Source organism: Aristolochia californica, unplaced genomic scaffold (genome assembly GCF_029961685.1).
Source record: "Aristolochia californica isolate CCGP_79_NKW_82.1479 unplaced genomic scaffold, dmAriCali1.0.hap1 SCAF_5, whole genome shotgun sequence".
In the NCBI taxonomy this organism is placed as follows: Eukaryota; Viridiplantae; Streptophyta; class Magnoliopsida; order Piperales; family Aristolochiaceae; genus Aristolochia; species Aristolochia californica.
In genome coordinates this window covers 44,961,912-44,982,741 of record NW_027182214.1, presented here as the reverse complement: position 1 = coordinate 44,982,741, position 20,830 = coordinate 44,961,912, and the positions used below count along the sequence as shown (strand labels likewise).

At 40.5% G+C, this 20,830-nt stretch overlaps 4 protein-coding genes across 4 annotated transcripts; 2 read left to right on the top strand and 2 right to left on the bottom strand.

Moving 5' to 3' along the window:
• The first annotated feature begins 1,401 nt into the window (after nucleotides 1-1,401).
• LOC137965095 (tRNA (guanine(37)-N1)-methyltransferase 1) lies at nucleotides 1,402-5,615 on the top strand. Its single transcript, XM_068811499.1, has 9 exons — nucleotides 1,402-2,456; nucleotides 3,006-3,104; nucleotides 3,382-3,501; nucleotides 3,629-3,795; nucleotides 4,018-4,088; nucleotides 4,188-4,330; nucleotides 4,547-4,658; nucleotides 5,027-5,130; nucleotides 5,222-5,615. The coding sequence occupies exons 1-9, from the start codon at nucleotides 1,611-1,613 to the stop codon at nucleotides 5,354-5,356; spliced, it is 1,797 nt and encodes a 598-aa protein (XP_068667600.1). The 5' UTR covers nucleotides 1,402-1,610; the 3' UTR covers nucleotides 5,357-5,615.
• Nucleotides 5,616-9,989: 4,374 nt separating this feature from the next.
• LOC137965097 (uncharacterized) lies at nucleotides 9,990-12,230 on the top strand. The gene is made up of 3 exons (XM_068811501.1): nucleotides 9,990-10,516; nucleotides 10,611-10,799; nucleotides 11,785-12,230. Exons 1-3 carry the CDS (start codon nucleotides 10,016-10,018, stop codon nucleotides 11,998-12,000), a joined length of 906 nt encoding a protein of 301 aa, XP_068667602.1. The 5' UTR covers nucleotides 9,990-10,015; the 3' UTR covers nucleotides 12,001-12,230.
• A 1,539-nt stretch (nucleotides 12,231-13,769) lies between these two features.
• On the bottom strand, nucleotides 13,770-16,358 carry LOC137965094 (pentatricopeptide repeat-containing protein At5g66520-like). The gene has a single exon (XM_068811498.1). The coding sequence runs from the start codon at nucleotides 16,225-16,227 to the stop codon at nucleotides 14,377-14,379; it is 1,851 nt and encodes a 616-aa protein (XP_068667599.1). The 5' UTR covers nucleotides 16,228-16,358; the 3' UTR covers nucleotides 13,770-14,376.
• A 749-nt stretch (nucleotides 16,359-17,107) lies between these two features.
• LOC137965098 (uncharacterized) lies at nucleotides 17,108-19,903 on the bottom strand. Its single transcript, XM_068811502.1, has 6 exons — nucleotides 19,438-19,903; nucleotides 18,884-18,947; nucleotides 18,411-18,575; nucleotides 17,922-17,987; nucleotides 17,466-17,757; nucleotides 17,108-17,359 (listed from the first exon to the last, which is right to left on the bottom strand). The coding sequence occupies exons 1-5, from the start codon at nucleotides 19,698-19,700 to the stop codon at nucleotides 17,494-17,496; spliced, it is 822 nt and encodes a 273-aa protein (XP_068667603.1). The 5' UTR covers nucleotides 19,701-19,903; the 3' UTR covers nucleotides 17,108-17,359; nucleotides 17,466-17,493.
• Between the last annotated feature and the right edge of the window lie 927 nt (nucleotides 19,904-20,830).

Here is a 20,830-nt window from a genome sequence, read left to right as displayed (position 1 = left end):
CAAGTGGCAGATATCACAATAACAGTACTACTGCCCTCTACTTACTCGCGTTCAGCCTAGCTATTATGATCCTCTGGGGCCGGCTCTACGCCATTCTCTGGACGTCTACTTGGCTATTCTTCGCTCCCCGCCGGCAATCTGAGACTTCCCAGAAGAGAGCGTACTCCTCGCCGGGAAGCACAGTGAAGTTACCGGCAGTAAAAAAGAAAGAGTACAAGAAGCATATCATGGAGAGTTTGTTTGGAAGAAATCACTGTAGAGCTTGACCCTACAGAATGAACAGAGTAATAATTCGCGGCGTGCGATTTCATCTTTCGTGTTCCATTCTTTTTGCTGTGATTTAAGGCAGACCCATGATACTTGGACGACCTCTTTCACTTTTTTCTGCTGGAGTAACCTGTAAAAGCCGCCAAAACGTCCTCTCTTCTCGTTCTTTTGCCAAGACGTAACAGCTAATTCGATCAACCATTGAAAGTCCATTTGAATCGATAGGTTTGAAGTCGTTTCCGCCATTAAATTTAGTTTCTTTATCTGTCTGTGTGAAGTTCGAATGGCAGAAAAAAATATAAATTGAACTGAGACGATTCAACGCGGGGGACCGTGTTTATCATTCAATGACAAGGGCAAAGTGTTAGACTAATGCTCATAAATCGGGCCAACTTTATCTTCCTCTTGGCAGTGAAACGAATGTGTTGCAGTGGTCTGTGAAAGAACAACGTCGAACAGCCAGATGGCCATTAACGCTCATTTGCTTTAGAGCCGTTGAAGGATAATCATCCTTAAGAATGAATTGGACGTAGCTTTTTCTCTAAACTCAATTAAATTAACTCTCTAAAAGATGATTTGTGTTGTTTACATTTCTTCATATAAGAACAGAAAAATGAAAGAGGATTAGTAGGGAGATAGGAGGGTCTGCTCAAAGAGATTTCATTACTTTGTGGCTCTTATTATTTTCGTGTTCTAATATATGGTTCTTAAATAGGTTTCATTCAGGTTTACTTTTTAATTAATAAATTTTAACTCGTGTAAATAGATATCATTCATATTGTATATACAATGGGTCTCTCGATATAACTGGTGACCAGAAATTGTGAAGTTGGGTCCATAGTCTATCCCAAAATGATTAGTCATCTTAGAAAACCTCTTTCTCAATTAATAAACTCAATATATTAATTCTCATTAATCTATGTAGGATTATTTTTTAACATTCCCCCTCACGTGTAGGCTGTCTAGGTTCTTATATGTGGATTATTTGGGTAGAGGCTGTATTTTATTTATTATTATTTGAATAAATAAATATTTGGTTTTTAATTTAAATATATAAATATAAAATTTTGAAACCCTTAAAACTAGGGTCCGTTTAATTTCTCATCCGTGCCGACTCCGATTAAGCAACTCTTTTCGCAGGAAATTTTACCTTCGTGACGCCGTTAACATCTCGTTGCTCGTAGCTGTTCACGGTTGTTCTCGCTTCACCATTTCAGCGACGACCGCGGATTTCGTTTTAGTTCACAGGCAGTTCTGTTGGTTACCGTGACATTTCCTTCGAAATTGGATAATCAGCGAGCAGCGGATTTGTCCCGCCACAGATCTCTTTTTTTATCTCATCCATGGCTTCCAGGCTCGTTCTTAGACCTCATTCTTTACTTTCTTTGTCATTTTCTCCTCAAACATGTTTTTTCCCTGTACCAATCACTGTGAAATCCTGTATAAATCCATTTTTTTCCTCTTTTTCTTCAACCTTGAACGTAACCCTAGATGGAGGTTTACCTTACGGACCCTCTCTTCGAAAAGGGCGAAAGCCTGCGGAATTACCAGTGCCTGTCGAGGAAGAAACCGAAGCTGACTCGCGGGCCCTGATTGATTACAACAACTTTGTTCGTGTATTTGAAGTTGCCGCAATTCGTGTTCCCGCCGAGCAGTGCTTCGCCTTGGAAAGCCGCCTTAGAGGGCACCTATTGAACTGGCCTCGCATAAGAAACATAGCCCGGGTTCCTGGCGACGAAATTGAGCCAGAGTTCAGGGACCTACTTGCTGGAAGTTCGGACGAATCGGAGAAAGAAGAGAGAATTTCGAAGTCTTTGAGCCGCCGAATTTATGGGAAAGCTGATGGGGATGGCGAACCATTACCTCCCGTTTTGTACAGAGAGAAACTTGCGAAAACGTTTAATTGTCGCGGCTTTTTGAAATTCAGAAATCTGGCAAAAATATCTCGGCCAAAGAAGAAGGCGAAAAGGGTGGATAAGGATGGAAATACATGCGAGAGACGGGAGAGAACTGGGAAGAATGATTTTGTGGTGGTGGAAGTTGTAGAAAATGGAGACGAAAATGATGATTTTAGCGGATTGCTTGGAGCGAATTTCAAGGGAACGAGGTGGAGGCATTCAACAAGATTGTTGCTTTTGGATGAGCAGTATGCAAATAAAGATGTAGAAGCTTTACCTCAAGCTGTAAAGGTGGCTGTTTGAAAGTGTGTGAGTTGCTTCTGGTTTTTATTTCACTACACTCTCTTTTGTTCTCCAAACAATGTAGATGTTGACTCATAGGGATTTGTTCATTGTTTTCCTTGGCGATTCAATTAAATTGGAATTAGAAATAACTGCTACTTCTTGGAATTCTGCATTGGCTCCCTGGATTGGCCAGCCGTGACATATCTATCTGATAAATGGCCTATACAGGGTTTTTCAAGCACCCCGCATCTGTAAAAATTATTAGCATGTATAAAATAATAGGGAAGCTCAGAAAGAGAATATTTATGCTTGGGTTGCTGACTCTGGATGGGTTCCCGCAACAGGCCAAGCTAATCCAGATTACTGAGCTCAGTTTAAAGGCGATGTAGCTCACATTACGCACTCACCTCAACTTACTTTTGCCCATATCCACTTCTCAGTGTTACCTAAGGATTGTTGGTTACATAATTTTTGTTTTGTATCTCTGTGGATCAGGATACTGTATATAATGCAGGGTTCAAAATTAATGTTCTTACTTCTTATTCCTATGTCCAGGCCATCCTAAATGAAAATCCATTGCAAGGTGGTACCTTATCATGTGAGCTTATGCAATGCAGGTTGACGCTATTTTATAACTACTGGCAGGCAAATGAGGTAACGAACTTCCTGAAACCTCTCTGGTGTCTTCTCTACCTAGTAGTTATGGCACTGATAGAACCAATATGTTGAAAGGAACTTAGATGGTAACTGTTGAGATATTAGATTTTTTCTGTCTTCTCCCATATCGTTGTTTTAAGTATGTTCCTTTTTTTTTGTGTGCCAATTTGTTCCATCCTAGTTTTTGTAAAGGACAATATTTGTAGTTTGTTTCTAGTGACTTTCTCATCCACATTGTGTTTGAAGACTGATGAAATCTCTGTTTTGCTTCCAGATCTTAGAGGCATTGTTGCCTGAAGGTATGATAATTCCCTCAGCTTTTGAAACTGTTGGACACATTGCGCATATAAACCTTAAAGATGAACAGCTCCCTTACAAGAAACTCATTGCCCAGGTATGAGATGATGCTAAATTTCTAAATTTTTATGTTATGCTTCAATAGTTGGATTTGAATTATATGGGATCGATCTTTCATATTAAACAGAGCAACTGAGTGTGTCTTCTAAAATTTTAATGTTTAGGTAATCTTGGATAAAAACAGGCCAAAGATACAAACTGTTGTCAATAAGATCGATTCCATTCAAAATGATTACAGAACAATGCAGCTTGAAGTTTTGACAGGAAACCATTCCCTTGTAACTACACTTGTTGAGAATGGAATTCGTTTTCATGTTGATTTGGCAACAGTGTAAGTGCTGTTTTTGTACTGATGAAAACTGATATTACTAAATTGCTTCTTATTTTTTATAAGAACGACTTATTGTATCCAACTGAAAACTAATAGGGAAATTCCAAGATTCTCTTGCTTCTGCCGTGGCACTGAAGTATTATTATAGAATGACTGCATTTCCCTTATTCAGGCAGTTAACTGAATTATTTATTATTGGTTCTTAAATTCCTCCTATGGCAGGTATTGGAACTCAAGGCTTGCTACTGAAAGACAAAGGCTAGTCAACAGCTTTTCAAGCAAAGACATTGTTTGTGAGTTTTCTCCTGGAATCATTGGTACTTTAGTTAGTATGAGGTACTTAAAAATGTTGTCAAAGTTCTTGAATATATCATGAGATGACTTTGTAACAGGTGATGTGTTCTCTGGGGTTGGTCCCATTGCAATATCTGCAGCAAAGAAGGTGAAGTATGTTTATGCGAATGACTTGAACCCTTCTGCCGTTGAATATCTAGAACGTAATGTAGTTCTTAACAAACTTGACAGAAAAATTCAGGTATGTTTGTTCCCTTTTTGTGTAATTTATTGGCCCACCAGCTTCTGTTTCTCCCAGTTTATAAATCCTCATCGGTACTAACGCAAAGATGATCTTGCTCTTTTTCTTTCATCTCAACAACTGTTTGCTTTCCCTATATCAGCATTTGTATTTCTTTGTGTAGTTTGCATGTTTTGGGGCTTGGGTGCTGATAAATTTCTTGGGATTATATTTTAGGTCTTCAACATGGATGGAAGGAGGTTCATAAAATCTGTATTTCCCAGCCAAAGATCTGAGTCCATAACACAAGTTGTTATGAATTTGCCAAACGATGCTTCAGAATATTTAGGTACCTACGTTCTTGCCCCTTAACGCAAGCGGATTTCTGAATCCAGTGCTTTTCCTTCTAAATGCTTGGTATTTCTTCTTACCGTGTTAATCTTTCTTCTTTTTTATTTTGCTGGAGCTGATTTAAATGAGAGTCCCAGTTTAATGTGATAAATGATGTTTTAAGCACGAAGGAAAAAAATTTCAGTGCACTTTGAAGGTTGACATGTTCCATTTGAAGCTTCTTCAACAACTGAATGCAATTCTTTACCACTCTTCTGAACTTTTGCTATGTAGTAATGATAACTTTCAGCCTGCACTGTCTTGCTTCTATCAGTTGTTGATGTAGTACTCGTGTATTTCCAGTTTTTGATGCTTTCCTGGTTGTAGATGAATTCAGGGGGGTATTTCGAAAGAAGCAAAAAGCCATCTTGCCGAAGATTCATGTCTATGGTTTCTCAAAGGCACAAGATCCTGAATTAGATTTTCAAGAGGTACTAAAAGTTCTGGAGAAAATTGTGATGACCATTTTGTTTAACTTTCTCTGTCAAACGCCAATTGATTTTACTGCTCCAACCACTGCAGCGGATAAGAAGTGTTCTTTCTGAAGAAGCTTTTGACATCGAGATGCATAGAGTTCGGCTTGTTGCACCTGGGAAGTGGATGTTGTGTGCATCCTTCATCCTTCCGGAAGCTGTAGCATTTGCCAACGAAGTTTAAGAATGGGATCCATCTCGTGGCTGCACTGAGTGAGAGCACATCTTCAGTCAAGCTTAGGAATTGGGAAGTATTCCATAAAGTTCATTCTCCAGTAACATCCGACTGGTGAACACATTATCGGTAAGATACTGGCTTATGCTGATTTTCTCCCCCGTGAATTGTAATTGTGATCTTGTTCTGTTTATAGAGTGATTCCTGGCACGAAAGGCTTAAGATGTTGTTCTGTTTATTGCTGTATGTTGGAGCTTAAGATGTGTGATTTTTAATAACATTCAAATTAGAAAATTTAAAATTTCATTTTCAAAGGAAATCAAGGGTAAATAGGCATCGTTAGAAATAGTATTATTGGGACAAGCCTGAAAAGCGATGTTTTCATCCAGGAAGTTGAGAATTAAAAGCGAAAGAACAAACTACACAGACTCCATACCTGCTCCTTAATTTCTCATCTCTAACTGTGAGTTTGTGGAGTAGAAAACCTTCTATTCTACTATTTCCGCTGTGATACAGGGCAGTCTCTGAAAAGAAGAAGAAGCTCTAAACGACTGCTGGTGCCTGTTCATTTGAAATAGATGGTTCTACGGAATAAAAGCAACAAAAATACACTCGGGATTTTCCGAATCTGTACAGTGAAATCTTGTTCAATTGGTCTGATCACCGGTTCACACGGCATATGAAATCTTAGGAAAAATCAAGATGCTCTTCTGAAACAATATATTCTTGATGGAGATGAAGGAATAACACCAGTAGCAGTCCAACGGTGTCTGCATATCGAATCTCCACTGCAGCGCAGCAGCTAAGCAGCACAATAATCATTAGTGTAATATCATTTTCGTTTACCTTCTCCGAGTAAGAAAAGAAAAACAAAGAGAACGCCAAGATGCCATGTGATAGTGAAGCTAAAAAGCTGTGGGTATTTATGAGCAATCTAGAGTGGGGACCGAAGCAAGAAAGAGACTCACATCCCCTTTGTGGCTTCGATAATGAAGCTAGAGGACGGCGATTCTGCTTGTTAGCGTATCTCAGTTCAGATCCAATTCATCTTTTCTTCTGACTCTTTCCTCTTTAGTCCCTGCTCTCATGAAAGTTCTTCCTTCCTGCACTGCTTTGGGCAGCTCTGGGTGGAGACCGTTTCTCTCTCCCCCTCTCGATTCCATTTGTTTATGTTTTATGACTGCGTAATGACTAATGACCCATCTGAGACATAATTCCGATGGTCCCCTTTTGTCTGCAGAAGTGAGAGAATAAGCATTGAAACTCAAGTCGGGATTTAACACCCATTTTGCCCACAAGTAGATATCCTTCACAGAAACTGCACAAAGAAAGAGAGACCAGTTGTTGAAAACATCTTGTACCTTGTTACCTGAAGAGAACATGGCCACCGGCTTCCGCCAGGCTGAAAACGACCCAAGAGACCCGCATTGCTGTCCCTTCTCAAATCTTAACAGCGGGCTGCATGGGACTTTTCAGGTAATCCATTACAGTGACAACTTCTCTGGGATTAAATGAACTCGGGAGTTTACCAGAAATGAGGACCAATGAGATTACCCTGCTTAATATCCACCCTGTATCCTAGCAATTTCATTTGTTCTTCTCACTAGCTAAGCTTTAAAATCTCCATAGGTGCCCTTAGCTTGAAAACATGGCCATGTCCTTCCATATTCTTTAATAGTAATTAAACCCTCCGACCATTTACAGAGAAAATCAGACCATCTCAATTCAAGGAATCCTTCTACTTGACGTTCATTACTCAACTCGTTCTTCCGCGAGTGGAGATTTTCTCTCTTCAGCTTATCCAAATCCGCGTCTCAAATAAAAAACGCCTTGATTGCTGCAAATCCATGGAAGCAATAAATCTAATTTAGGCTTTACTCAAACCATACTGGAGAGGACCACGTACCCACAAGAGCCAACTCAGGGCCTAAATCTGGAGTCTGCGCACCGTATAATCTTCAAGTGCCTCTCATGCTTTCCAGTTGCAGCTCTCCTTTACTCCACGTCAAGATCAGCAAATGGCTAAAACAGTAGTTTTCCTTTCTTCTTTCTCCCTTCTTCAGAGGACCACCAGAAAGATCACCTACAAATCTCCGTCAGATCGGACAGAAGCACTCATTGTTTGCTAGTTGCTCACAGTCACAATATCCACGCTCTCGGTCCCACTCGTACGTGATTCTCTCTTCTCTCCTTCTGTCCCACTCGCCGGAAATGACTTTCGTCGCGTTTCTGAGGTCTGTGTCGATGAGCTTTCAGTTTCGCTCTTTACTCATGCTGGTAGTGGCCCGACTCACAGAAAATGTCTTTCGCCTCCATTGCAGCTCTGCGGAGATGAGTTTTCAGCTTCGTCTATTACTGGTGGTAGTGGCCCCGATCCGACTGTGACATCTCAGTGGCGGTGAAGTCTGGAGATGGTCGTGATGGTGGTTCGTGACTGGTGGAGTTATCCTGCTCCGGCAGCGGCACTGCCCAATCATTCCGTGCAGAGTGCAATCCAGTCTTCAGACGACCCGAATCCCAGTTTTGTCGGCCTTGAACAGGAAGCGCGAGCTCCTGCTTCTGACACGTGTTCAGAACTTTACCGTTTCACACGTGTCGTCATGGTGGGAGGTCGTGGCTGGTCGCTTTTTCGAGCCGCCAATGATCGTACTCGAAATCATCGCCTTTAGTAACTTCCTCGTACGGACAAGATTCCTCTGTGGCCCGCCAACCGCCACGTCGTGGGGACCACTACCTCCTGTGGAGGCTGATTCTCTCCTCGTGGACGGACCCGACCGGCGGGAACCATTGTGGATTACTTTGTTGATTAATTAGTATTAATAGATGGTTTAAAACACCGGTTTGGGTTTTGCTAGATCCTTGGTAATTAGAACTAACATCTGAACAATACACGAGAATCATCAACACAAGGAGCCTTGTTGTTTGAACCTAGGGGTGGGATCAAGTCGAGCCAAACTCAAACTTGTATATGTTCGAATTTGCTTGATCTTTTGAACTTAACTTGAGCTTTGCCTCGAGCCTAAAATTGGAATCGAGCTCGAGCTCAAAAATTTTAACTGAATTTGAGTTTGAGTTTGAGTCGTTCAAGCTTTAACCTACATTTAAAACTAAAAATAAATAAATTATGTTGAACTTACTACCATCAAAATGTAAGTTATCTTAGAGAAGTCTAAAACTTTGCAATAGAGTATACTAATGTATAATAACCAACTTAATAGACCTAAAAGAGAGAGTAAATTAATAGAGATAAAGATAAATATAGCGATAGATATAAAGATAATGATTGAGATAAATATACCATCAATAATTTTTATCTTTATTTCTATCACTAATACCTCCATCAATAATGTTTATTCTATTAACAAACAACAACATTAGTTGTCGAGGGACCCAAAAGGGTTGAATTATCGATCGTCTTTGAGGTTTGAGGTCAATAAGAACAACTATCAATCAAGTACAGAGGGAATTGACAAGAGCAATTAGAGTAAAGAACATTTTTTGTCAAAAAATTTATGTTAACAAATCGGCACATGAGCTAATAAGCTGAACTTGGAAAAATCTCAAGCTTGGCTTGTTACACTTCACGAGCCTTATTTCAAGTTTGAGCTCAAGCCAAACTTAAGTAAAAATGAGTTGAAATTTTTTCAAGCTGAGATTGAACGGTTTGCACACAAGTTTGGCTTGGTGCCACCCCTATTTGAACCAGGCTTTGTTGTTCAACGGGAGCCTTACATTGCTTGTTGTTCGAACTCTCCATCCAATTATCGATAAAAAAACTATGAAATGAAGAGTTTCGTCATCTGTATAAGCCTGAGGTGAGTCTCTCTCTCTCTCTCTCTCTCTCTCTCGTCAACTTACAATTATGAATGAACCACCTTCGACAATTAGAGGTTCTACTAAAATTATCAAATAAAATATAACTCCAATAAACATTACTTTAATCTTTCCTGGGTTAACTCGGATTTCAATCATGAACTCAAAATATGAGCAACCAAGTCAGGCATGAGTCGACTCAACACAAATCGAATCTTTGAAGTCTTGCTTCAAATTTGAAATAATAAATGAGATATAACGGACTGAAAGATTCGGATTGTCTCTATTTATTGCAAAAAAAAATACAACTAAGCACCTCCGAAAAGTTCGTACATTGTAACGGATTAATTAAATGAATGAGACTCGTTCACGTGAAAAAATTAAATAATCCCTCCAGTTGGAGTAGAAATACTGAACTTGATAGTGCATAATTACTAAGAGAAAAGCAAGGAAACTCACACGTGTGAAAAAAATCTTCGGAGGGTCAAGCCTGGACCACGAGAAAAATACAGAGGTGTGTTTGGTTCGGTACAGTGGGTCGTGGAAGCTTTAGCTCCGAGCTGATGCATGTCCATAATGTGGCTTCCACTCTTTGTGAACCTGTTACAGAGGCTACTATGAAAAGAAAGGAGAGAGAAATGAGACAAATGCAATCCCGGTTGGTTCCCTGCTCAATATCTCCGTATCGAACCCTAAAAGCATGGATTTTAGTATGAGACGAGCAGCTCAAATCTAAAAGACCTCTCCTCTCCAGCCTCCCCTATAAATACATACTCGTTTGTGGCTTCCTCTGAGAACTCCATGGCGACCGCGATGTTTCTCTGGTCTGCTGTCAACAGGAAGCCCGAACAAGAGATGGAAGAGGCTCAAGAGGCTAATCTTGATGCCAAGCCTTCGGTAGCCAAACCGAAAGGCAAGCGAGCTGGAAAGTCAGTCAATCCCTCTCAGAAGAAAGTTCCTCAGAGAGGAATGGGCGTCGCGCAGCTTGAGAGACTGAGATTACAAGAGCGTTGGAAGAAGATGACCGAGATCGGTGAAGTTCCGGCTCAAAATGAGATGTATCCATTCCCTTTCTCCTTTCCAGATCAGCCTCCGATCGCCGCGCCTGTGTCCCGGCCCACTCCGCTGAGGTACACAGCTTTTAACGGCCCTGTCAGAACTGCTTGCGCCGCAAATGCAGCTTATGGCGCCGGATCGATGCTTTCCGAGCACGTTTCGTTTGATCAGCTCCGTGCTGCGGCGTTGGAAGCGAGGTTTGAGAACCATAACCTCATCCCGGCGGCGGAGTCGACGAGAGAACTCCCTTCAATTCAAAAGACGCACTGCTTCTCCGGCAGCTGCGAATTTTGCTCCAAGGTGAGACAGGTTTTGGTTTCCGTTAGATTTTCCTGCGCTTGTCTAGTAACCTGATATTCTTGCGATGGATTTATCTTGCCGTGTCTGTTTGCAGAAGAAGCGTCTCTACGCCGAGGATATAGCGTTCCATGGAAACAGTTGCAGATTGGCCGAGCACAATAAGGACGGCTGTCACTTCGCAGAGAGGAACTTCGGGAGTCGGATGACCGTTGATGGAGAAATCGTCGATTTCGGTGAGAAACAAGATAGGCGTGCCTCTTGTTTCGGAGCGCATGTCCATGCGGTAAAAACGTAAACTTGGTTTTTTTCTTCATTTTCCATATTTTTCTTCCACGAAATGAATAATAAAACAAATCAAGACGAATTCGAGATTGAAAGTCCTTGAAGCGAAATGACGAATGGATCATATGAAATCTCTGATTTTCGTCCGTAATATTTCTGTTGAGGTGTTGAATTCGTTTTGTACTTCTATTTACTCCATTTTTCAATCTGTTTATTTATTATTATTATTATTATTCGGCCATTCTTTTCTTATAGAAGTTACAATGACTTCTATATTGGAACGTATTTCTTACATCTTGCAAAAGCTTCCTGACCTGATAACGGATTTAGTTTCTTGGTGTTAAATGTATGAACTTGTTCTCGATTTTCTCTGTTACTTCCTGATACAACGGACACATGATTAATTAAGCTGTTTTACTGCTTTCGAGAAATGCTTTCTTCTTAAATATCATTCGATCTGTTTGTAGCTTGCGAAGAAGAAACTTTGAAATGCTAGAAGACAATAGATTCATCCTTCTTGTATCTTTTTATCCTGTAAACGTATTATTCATTGTTATCCTCTTCATTTTCACGGCAAAATGAAAGATAGTTGTTTTGATTCTGCGACTCTTTTCTAAATCAAGTAATTGCATTAACTTCCAGCAAGCACTTTTTCTTTTGTTTAATATATTTTCTTATTTCTTTTTTGATATGGAAAGCTATAATTTGTTGCTCTGGGAGATCCTTTCCTCTGACTAGTATCATGTCTTCTATTTTCATGATACGAGGACCGGGCACCACCTTAATCATACGAGAAATTACTCAGAAAAAAATAAAAATAAAAAGATCTGGCATAAGCCTTGCTATTTTTTTCTGAAATAAGATTTCAATGGAACAGTAGTAGGTAGAAGCTGCTGAACGGCGTTACTCTCTTTTTTGTACTCTTTCTATTTTTCATTTCCTGCTTGTCACTAAGTCTTTTTATTTTCGTTTTGTCGTGCTCCTAGGGAGGCGGCCAGCAGACTGTGAGCGAGACTCATGGTGGCTTTCAGAAAAAGGGCAGATTTGTAGGAGAATGCCAAAGAATGGAGTACGACTTCTTCTCCTCCGCCGGAAACAGCTTCATCAGTGGATCTTCTGCTGGACAAGAAGCCGCAGATGGTGAAGCTTCCTCCTCGGCTTCTTCCATTCTGGATTTGACTCTCAAGCTATCCTCGAACTAGAGTTGGAACGACGAGATCTCTTTGCTCCTTCCCTCCATTTTCGTTCCTTTGTGTCTTGCATGCATTTGATAGCATAGCAAGGCACACAAGTACCTTCATCATTCGGAAATAATTTCGAGAAGCATAGAATGGGTTTTGACATTTCGTCCTCGGTTTGTTGTCCAGATATAAGTTCTTTTTTGTGTACTGGGTTCTTAATGTATCCTGCAGGGTACCATACTCTCATTTTGTTTTTCAAATGTCTTTATATGACTTCAGTCGCAACCTCTTTATTATAACCATGTGTATCCTTTAGTTTGATGGACAGCTGCGAAAATACTGGTGAGCAGAAAACAAGGGATCTCTTAGGAGTCCTGCAAACCGCGTGCTAGATGGACGATTCCATTTCTTTGGAACATTTGATTCACGCACATATGAGGAAGCTCTGCGATTCAAGAAGCTGAATATATCTCCTTTTCCTGTGCCTGTGCCTAAACACTACTCCATATCCAACGCTAGTCAGGTCCCTTTCTGCAACTCTGAAACGTTGAGTTTCTCATCCTTGTTCTTTGCAAAAAAAAGCCATACACACTAGCTCAAGCTTGCTACTTCAGTGAGGAAGATGAAAACGTAAAAACAGCTTCTTCATATGTGCGGGAAGAGAAACTAAATATAAGCTTTTCTGATCATGTCCAGGATATATATTTGCTTTTCTCCTATGCAAATTTCTTTTAGAGGGATTTTTTCATAATACCCAATTTAATTTTTTTATTAACAAATCCTTTTCTTTGTTGGTGGCAGGACTAGAAGAGCTAACCTAATGTTTGAATTAAATCAAAACCGCCTATGACTCCGGTTCGGTAGTCGGTTCGATTTTACAAAGATCGGCTGTGATAATATATTTTTTATTATTTAAATTATTTACCATTTTTTTATTATAATTTCTTAAGCTCATTGAATACTTATAAGGTGATATTAAAGAAAACATTTCGGTGCAAGAGTTGATATAATAAATTGAGTAGGCGATTGAGACCATTTATTTATGTTCATAAAATTTTAAAATAAAATATATTAACAGAAACTTAAATTTTATTTTAAAATAAAAAATAAATGGTCACAAACAAAAATTAATACACGTAAACATGATTGATAACTGTATAACAGTTGTGACTGGACTTGCTTCAATGACTGGTTTTGCAGACGTTATGTTAGCTCTTTCAGACCTCTAGACCAATTTTGAATTTGGCCACCCACGTAAGGAGAAGGAAGTTCAAAAATCTCTACGGAAGAGGGAGGTGGGAGTGGACAGAGAAAAGGTGCTGTAATGAGAATTGAGAAGCAGGCGAAGAAGAAGGTGTTGCAATCCATAACAAGTGGGAGTTGACAGAGAAAAAGGTGCTGCAATCCATAGGAGAATTAATTTGTAATTGCGGCCGCTGCAAACGGTAGTCTTCTTCAAACTTGTACAGGAGCAGAGCAATGTCCAGCAAACAGTGCAGATGCTATTGCACTGGAAGAACAGCCTTCAGAGAATTCAGGGTCTTAGTTTCCTTACCTGGCGAACGAGGCTTGTGGATTTGCCAATTAGCAAACTCAGGTGAAACCTACTTGCAATTGAGACACCACCAAACTTAAGAGCTATTGAGGGAATCAAAGATGAGAAACACAACCAAACTTCAGTAATGGTTCTTCCTGCTTCACAACTCTTTGGCAGTCAATTGTCATGTCCACACTAAAGTCTACCAGAGATACCAAGTATTTAGGAAGCAGTGAACAAGCTAACTGCAAAGAACAATATAACATGACAAATATAATAGAGGACAACAGCTTCTGTAATGTTACAACTAGTACAACTTACACTTCTGATAAGCATTGTTAGAACAGTTTCTCCAGAGGGCAATGATCAAGCTAGTTCATTTACATAAACTTCTATAGAAAGTCTGATGCTGTTAGACTGCCCAAACTCTTCATACTCCGAAAACTGTCAGATTTATAATCAACAGAGTTAACATTACCATCTGCTCTTAGCTATTCACACAGCGATACTGTTGGTTTGTATTTGGTACAGAACTAACTGTCCACTCCTTTCCACTCCTTCCAACAAGAGATGTATTTGGTAGTCCTGACAATGTTAGGCTATAACTATGGCAGACTCTTGTATTGTAATATTGTGTTCCACATTTAGACAGAGTTCCTCTCTTCCACTTAGAAGCTCTGAAATTAAACAATTGGCAGAGGAGTTGCTTTCTTGTGTTTTTATGGACCTGCACATATTGAAATTACTGTATTTCTCGGCTTTACAAGCTGCAATTTGAAATTCTCACCATTGATATTGGCGATGATGTCACATTTTCTCCATTTTATGGCTGCCAATCATTGTACAAGTCAGACTTGAGATCACCAGTAGTCCTTGCAAGAGCAATGTCCCTGATTGAAGTGGTGGAATCGACAACGATCCCTCACAATGATTTCACGATTGTACATCTTGGAGATGAGCTTTGTGGCAGAATGACAATCTACACATACTCTTAAATTCTTTATAATTCGAATAGGTGTGTGTGGTGCTAGATTGATAAACCCAAAAGCAATAGCCAACTTCTCGCTGTGGTAGCCAAGAGCATTCTCCTTCTCTTCTTCATCCAAATTAAACAGCACATTTGAAGTATGTGGTACATAACCAGCTTCTGCAATCCGCTTCATCATCTTGTCAAGCATTTGATATATTTCTTTTGTTTGTGCATGGGATTTGTCCCCTATAGCAAACTCATGAACTGTACCCTTCGCCTCAATGGTACTCTTCCCAGGTATTTTTTGGATCCCTTTCTTTTTCATCAATTCCCTTACTCTCCTTGCCTTATCCCACTGATTGGCATTGGCGTAAAGGTTTGACAAAAGTACATAGCGACCACTATGATGGGGCTCCAACTCTACAAGATGTTTCCCCACATACTCACCAAGCTCCATATTGCCATAAATGAAACACCCACCTAATAAAGCTCCCCATATGGCAGCATTAGGTTCAACTGGCATTTTCTTAATGAACTCAAGGGCATCCTCCAAATGTCCAGTACGACCAAGAAGATCTACCATGCACCCACAATGCTCTAGACTAGGCTTAATACAGTAAAACTCGGTCATTAGTTCAAAGTACTTCTGCCCTTCCTGCAACAAGCCAGCATGGCTACAAGCACTTAGTACACCCACAAAGGTCACCTCATCAGGCTCCTCACCCAGGCACTGCATCTCTTGGAAGACCCCTATTGATCGCTTTCCATATCCATTCATGGCAAGACCCTGGATAATTGCATTCCATGCAAGCTTATCTTTGGCCGGCATTGAGCTAAAAAGCCTATAAGCAATCTCAATTCCCCCACATTTGGAATACATATCTATGAGGGATGTGCACAGCACCACATCTAGTTTCACACCTGACCTATACAGGTAAGCATGAAACCACTTGCCTCTGTCCAGGAGACCCTGTTGGGCACAAGCTGAAAGCAAACTCGCTAGGATAACCTCATCTACGTCAACCTTCGAGCTCCACATATCAGAGAAAAGTTCCAGGGATTGTTTTGGGTCACCAAGTTGGACACAACCAGCAACCATGGTACTCCAGGAGACACCATCCCTCTCGGGCATTCTCTCAAAAAGCCACCTCGCAGAACGCAAATCACCGGCGTTCAAGTGTCCGCTAATCATCGCATTACAGGCTACAAGATTGAAGTCCAGCATTTTGTCGAATAAATGACGAGCTAAATCCACACAACCGCAGTTGTTGTACATACTGATCAGTGAGCTAGAAGCAAAAGAATTTGAATCGAGAGCAACCTTTATTAAGATTCCGTGAATGCTCTTACCGAGTTCCCTAGCTCGGATCCTCCCACAAGCCTTGAGAAGAAAAGGGTAAGTGTGGTTATCAGGCGAGATACCCTGCTCCAACATCTGGGTATAAAACAAAATCGAATTTTCCGGCCATAGGCTATGTGAAAAACCTCTAATCATTGCATTGTAAGTGAAAAGGTTGGGATGGGAAATTTGGCGGAAAAGCGCATGAGCGTAATTGACATCTCCAGCATCCGATAAGGCACAGAAGGCGAGAAGGTCGCTTGCATGGACAGTGTAGAGAGCGAGACCAGCAGTGATCATATGGGCATGGATTTGGAATAATTGGATCATGGACGAGCATTTTTCTAGGTGGGAGACGACGGGGTGATTGCCCAGTAAAGTTCTACTAATGATTGCTACCATTAAGAAAAGTTAGTTTCTGACTCTGCGAGGATTTAACAATGGGTTAGATTTGGCGAGAAGCCGAACTGCTGTAGAACCACCAAGCGCACTTCCGGTGGGAGAAGCCGTGGTAACCCAAAAAGGTGAAAAAATAAAAATAAAAACACCAAACAGCAGGATTTAGACCTGCTCGGGCAGAGCCCACATGAGTTATAGTCATGCCCGATGATCACTCCGGCCTTTCTCCTTCGAGGTCTTGTATGTTAGATTTACATGGAACTTCGACTTGGAATCAAAAAATTCAATACATATAATAGACGCGGACAATCTCTTTTAGAAAATGGAAATGTATGAACGCAAGAACAGGGTTACAGGCGAAGAGTTGCAGACAAACTAAACACCAAAAACCAATTCCATCATGAGGAAAAGTCCAGGCATGGATGGAGTTCACGGACAAGACAGGGCCTTTAGGCATAGATAGCCAAATGAGGTCTTTGATTATGGACTTCCAACGAATTCTGATCTCTAAAAAAATAAAAAAAATGTTTTTTTATGGACTTACAGTGAGTGGGTCTAAGCTTTTATTATTTAAAAAACTAATAAAGCTATGAAAAAAATTCGGTGCGAGTAGTAAATAAAAATTAATTTGTATTTTGACCAGCTGAGTTTCTCGCCGAGCATCAATTTTGACTGAATTTTACATAAATAACTCGATCTTCCTATTAACTATAACAAGGAAGGCAGCAAACCTTTACTGAAAATCAGTGGACTTCCCCTGTTAATTGCTTTAATTGTTTCCCGTCAGTCGCTCAACCAACAGAAGAAACAAACCTAATTCGGGCAAGGGTTGTCCTGAATCCTTGTGTTCCCTTTTGATTCTATCATGCTTAAAGGAAGAAAATGTACAAAAGCATTCCACAAAGGCAAATAATATCAACAGCTTTTGAATTCAGACGTGGGTAGAAATGAACCGTCTGGCACGCCACAACCATTGTATTCATGCTGAGGTTAATCTGAGGAAGGCTACTTCTACCATTTACAATCGCCTAACAGCTTAAAAGGGCTGAAATAATGGAGCCTTGAGGGTAATTACACTTGCCGGTTTTGCTCCTCTTTCATGGGAACGTCTTCGGAAGTCCCTGCTCTCTGGTTTCTGCAGACGAACATACTTTGTCAAGCTTTTGCAGTAGAGAGAGACAAACAGGTGACCTCACGGGGGTTCATCACCCAACGAAAGGCCACTTAAGGTGAGTCTTAACCTTTCCAGAAGAGGATATGAAGAGTCCGCTAGCTTCCATGGCTAGGAGTGTCGGATGATGGAACCAGCGGCTCTGCTTGGTTCATATCTACAGTCCATGAGTGATCAGCACCACTGTCGCCCTTTTCCATGGAAGAAAAATCCGGAGATTTGGTGGTTGTTGGGATGGAATGAGGCGGTTGTAGCTCAAAAATCATGTTGTTTCCTTCACCATAGCTTCCTATGCAGATTGTTTCCCCTCGGCCACTCCAAAAGCCATCTCTGACATTGTTAATCTCCAAAGTTCTCGACTCCTGCTCAATACAACATAACCACAATTAACATAGGTTTGTCCAACAATAAGATCAACCAGTAAAACCTGTTTCTGCAGCTTTTGTACCTGATATTGGAAAAGAGAAAAAAAGAGATGAAGGTTCATATCAACTTAAAGACAGACACGAGTGACACAATAACAAACCTGACATAATGCACAACAGGGGCACACAAGATGGTATACACAATCATCCAAAGAACTGTCGTTTGCCTGCAGGAATAGGAAAACAAACATGTACATGTCTATAAGCAGAAGAACCAATAGCAAAAAACACTTTAAAAAAAAAAACTCATAATCTTCACATAAGGGAAGGGATGCATTTTTAATTTTACTAATAATGTCAGACAGCTCAAAGGTGTCCAATTCAAACCTATTAATAATTAAGTAACATCATCGTCATCATCATCAGCAGCATCATCACCAGAGCATGTCCCCACGATGTTGGGGGTTGGCTTAATAATGAGTTCAAATTCATGTGTATTAAACAAAAGTTTTAGCCAGGTCGAGCAGTCTGACCACAGGTTTGAAACCTCCATGTTAATATTAACTATTGGAACTAATGCTAACTGTTTTAAATAAGAAAGTATCATCAACAGTATAAACAAACAGATTGAATAAGACATTGCTGCATACCCTTATGTTAAACTGCTTCCTAATCTGTGTCCGGAAAAGGCCAAGATATGCCGCCAGTGAGATGGTGAATGCAATTGCCAAGTAGAGAAAGCTATGCCGCTTGGTAATAATGAAGAAAACTAAGTTGAGAAGAATTATTACAGCAAAGCCAAGATATATAGTTCCCTACAGGACACAAACAGAATTTAACAAATGGCAAATCAGAATCGAAGCACTGCAAGTGGTGCTCAAATTTAGAGCAAGAAATGATAAGTAGTCTCAATTCTACTTGAAATCTTGTATAAATGTTAAGATCCTGCTAGCTTCTTTATTCACTTCAAATAGCAACGGCATTCAATTGAAATAACAGTTTTCCCTGAACAATAAAATATGTAAAAAAATTTCATTGCACTTGGTTTGGTTCCATCTCTTCGTTTGTTGCCTTGCCTATGTCCTTGGACAAATTCCAAGTCACAAAGTAGTAATGCATTCACCTGAAAAAAGCAAGACCCAAAGCCAGCTCTTCCCATATTCTTGCCAAATCTATAACACGGACAACTGCAATATAAAATCCACAGGAACTTAGCAGTGTGCCCCAAAAGCTTCTGAAAGAAACAGAGAACAGAATTATGCGCTTCTTAAAGTTCCTGACAATAACCAACATTAATATAAAGTACAGTTATACCGATGCAAGCTGTTCCGAAACAAGAGAAACACCGAAAATCATCCAAAAATTAGACCCAACCCCTTTCCTTTCTTTCTGTTCCACGTTATATTTTATAACTATATAAACGCATTCATGACACAAGGAAAAGATATTCGATACATACTTTCCCTTCGGATCTTAAACATAAATGTAAAACATAGTCATAAAAGCAAATTGCAGCAAGAGAATACGAGCATCCAATTACCCGTTTATTTCTTCCAAACTTCAACACGAGAAAAAAAAAAAAATTGGTTACAGGATACCAAGTTTGCGTCCGTATACGAAACTGGCCAAAACACAAACACACACAAAGTGTTAAAAAGAAAGGCATTAACAACATACCATATGGTCTCAATAGCAATTTTCCTGTCGTCAAAGCAGTCAAAAACCTCCCCTTCCCACATCCTCTGCACTCCGCCGAATTCCCCTCCATTCTCATCATCATAATCCCCAGTTCTCCCCCTCTTCCCCGCCGAATACCCCTGCGTCTGCAAAGCAACCGAGGTGCACAGCAGATCAAAATCCAACACAGGCATTCCCTCCAGCAATTCCCCTTCATCTGCCTCCACATCACCGCCCACCTCTACCTTATCCGCATCCGCCATTGGAAGTGAAGCTCCGCTAGGGTTAGGGATCTCTTGTTTTGCTCTATCTCCCTCTTTGAGAAGCAACCGAGACCTATCCGCTTTATTTAAAGGGCTCCATTGGGAAACACAAACGAACCTTTTGGTGTTTTATATGGAGGGCCGTCGCAGCGCCAATTTTTACTCCATTAGTGCGCGAGCTTGACCGCGTGAGATCCAGGAGATCTATGATGACGACGAATCTGGATTCCTAATTTCGAAATTAGGATTTGCTTTAGATCTTTAAATACCTTAGACTAGAGTCAAATCCTGATTAAATATGCGCTCGTGGGACCCGCTTACTTCAATGGGTGGTCCCGGTCTCGCCCGCGCCAAAAGTAGATCCTCCGTTGACGGCTGCGGTTCTCTCTTGCCAATCAGTCTCCTTTTCTCGGTAAATATATATTAAGATGGTAATAAATAATAAACCTTCTTTTCTTAATCTTATTTTAGAAGCTTAATGATGCCTTTTCTGCTAATGGTCAAGGGTGTTTTAGGAATTTAAGAAACTGTAACAATTGGGGCTTTTCGTTAGGTGAACGAATTGATTGGACTTAGAATAGAGCGCGGAGAGACAGGAGAAGTGAGCTGGAGATGACGAACTGCTGATGATTCACTATTCTCTACGGCGAAGATCACTCCAACTGTCTGGTTGAGAATCTGACACGGAAGTGGCGGCGCTGCAGCACCGAAATTATCTTTTGTCGAAGCCATTATTTCGTTGATAAATAAATAAGTATTGAGTTTAATGCATCAATATTAGATGGGCCTTTCCTAAATTGTTGGATCACGTTAGGAGGCCCAATTTTGAATAAAATTTATGGATCCAATTATAAGCCAATTTTATAATACAATAAGGGTATTTTCGGTAACAAGTATTATTATATTTCTTTTATTGTGATTTTGATTGAACTCGAAATTTGACAATGGGGGGTGGGACGGAACCCTGCCAATCCTTTTCCGATTGTCGACGAGGGGACCTGCGTCTTAGACCTTCTTCCTCTTCTGAGTCTGGGACGTATCTATTTGCAACAGAGAGGTCTGGAAGATGGAGAGGGTAATTTCCCATTACATCCACGGGAGGCCTAGCCGTGGGTGGTCCATTGATCGAA

Coding starts and splice junctions, on each gene's coding strand:
- LOC137965094 (XM_068811498.1), bottom strand. CDS start 16,227: ATGGTAGCAATCATTAGTAGAACTTTACTGGGCAATCACCCCGTCGTC.
- LOC137965095 (XM_068811499.1), top strand. CDS start 1,611: ATGGCTTCCAGGCTCGTTCTTAGACCTCATTCTTTACTTTCTTTGTCA. Junction 4,089..4,187: donor TTCAAGCAAAGACATTGTTT/GTGAGTTTTCTC, acceptor ACTTTGTAACAG/GTGATGTGTTCTCTGGGGTT. Junction 5,131..5,221: donor CTGAATTAGATTTTCAAGAG/GTACTAAAAGTT, acceptor CAACCACTGCAG/CGGATAAGAAGTGTTCTTTC.
- LOC137965098 (XM_068811502.1), bottom strand. CDS start 19,700: ATGGCGGATGCGGATAAGGTAGAGGTGGGCGGTGATGTGGAGGCAGAT. Junction 18,576..18,883: donor TTGGGTCTTGCTTTTTTCAG/GTGAATGCATTA, acceptor TGTGTCCTGTAG/GGAACTATATATCTTGGCTT. Junction 17,988..18,410: donor GGAAGCAGTTTAACATAAGG/GTATGCAGCAAT, acceptor CTATTCCTGCAG/GCAAACGACAGTTCTTTGGA.
- LOC137965097 (XM_068811501.1), top strand. CDS start 10,016: ATGGAAGAGGCTCAAGAGGCTAATCTTGATGCCAAGCCTTCGGTAGCC. Junction 10,517..10,610: donor GCTGCGAATTTTGCTCCAAG/GTGAGACAGGTT, acceptor GTCTGTTTGCAG/AAGAAGCGTCTCTACGCCGA. Junction 10,800..11,784: donor TCGGAGCGCATGTCCATGCG/GTAAAAACGTAA, acceptor TCGTGCTCCTAG/GGAGGCGGCCAGCAGACTGT.